The sequence below is a fragment of the Plasmopara halstedii genome (assembly GCF_900000015.1).
Source record: "Plasmopara halstedii genome assembly, contig: Scaffold_215, whole genome shotgun sequence".
Lineage (NCBI taxonomy): Eukaryota > Oomycota > Peronosporomycetes > Peronosporales > Peronosporaceae > Plasmopara > Plasmopara halstedii.
This window is the reverse complement of record NW_020187136.1, coordinates 1-572: the sequence shown is the minus strand read 5'-3', so window position 1 is coordinate 572 and position 572 is coordinate 1. Positions and strand designations below refer to the sequence as shown.

The following is a 572-nucleotide window of genomic DNA, read 5'->3' as shown; positions in this document are numbered from 1 at the left end:
ACGATGATTTCACTAATTTAATTGACGAAAATCAACCGTCAGAAAATTTAGTGCCGGTGTATGTCTGGTTTCGAGAAACACCGCGCCTGACCGAAATTGCAGACAAGAAACTAGCGGAAATCGTCCGGGACTCACAACAAACAGAAGAAATGTTTCAATCACTTTTTATATCTGGTGTGAACCCAGAGACTCTTTTTCAAATTCTGGACATTCAAAGCGGTAAGGACTTTCCACTCGTCGACGAAGTCTTTAGGCGATGGTTCGAGTACGTCATATTTTACAGAAGCGCCTCTAAGGAACAAGCCGCATATGGTATCAACACGCTGTATCATTTTTTAGTGAAAAAAGTAAACGGGGAGGATGCGATGGTGATGTTGCTTCAGAGCCTTTGTCAAGACAAAAACAAAAAATTGAAAAGTATCACTACAGAAATGTACAGATACATAATCTTAAACCCATTAACCAATCGTATGGTCTTCCAAGCAATGGCAGGACAGTCTCCGCATTTATTATTCAGAATTCTGGACCTTGAAAACGAGGTCGTTTTGGAGGAGTCAAACAAGTCCCTGTTT

The 572-nt window shown here is 40.7% G+C and overlaps 1 protein-coding gene across 1 annotated transcript; it reads left to right on the top strand.

Moving 5' to 3' along the window:
* Positions 1-149: 149 nt before the first annotated feature.
* On the top strand, positions 150-532 carry PHALS_03274 (uncharacterized protein; the record flags this gene model as incomplete). The annotated part of the gene is made up of 2 exons (XM_024721871.1): positions 150-265; positions 340-532. 2 exons carry the CDS (start codon positions 150-152, stop codon positions 530-532), a joined length of 309 nt encoding a protein of 102 aa, XP_024573004.1.
* Positions 533-572: the final 40 nt, after the last annotated feature.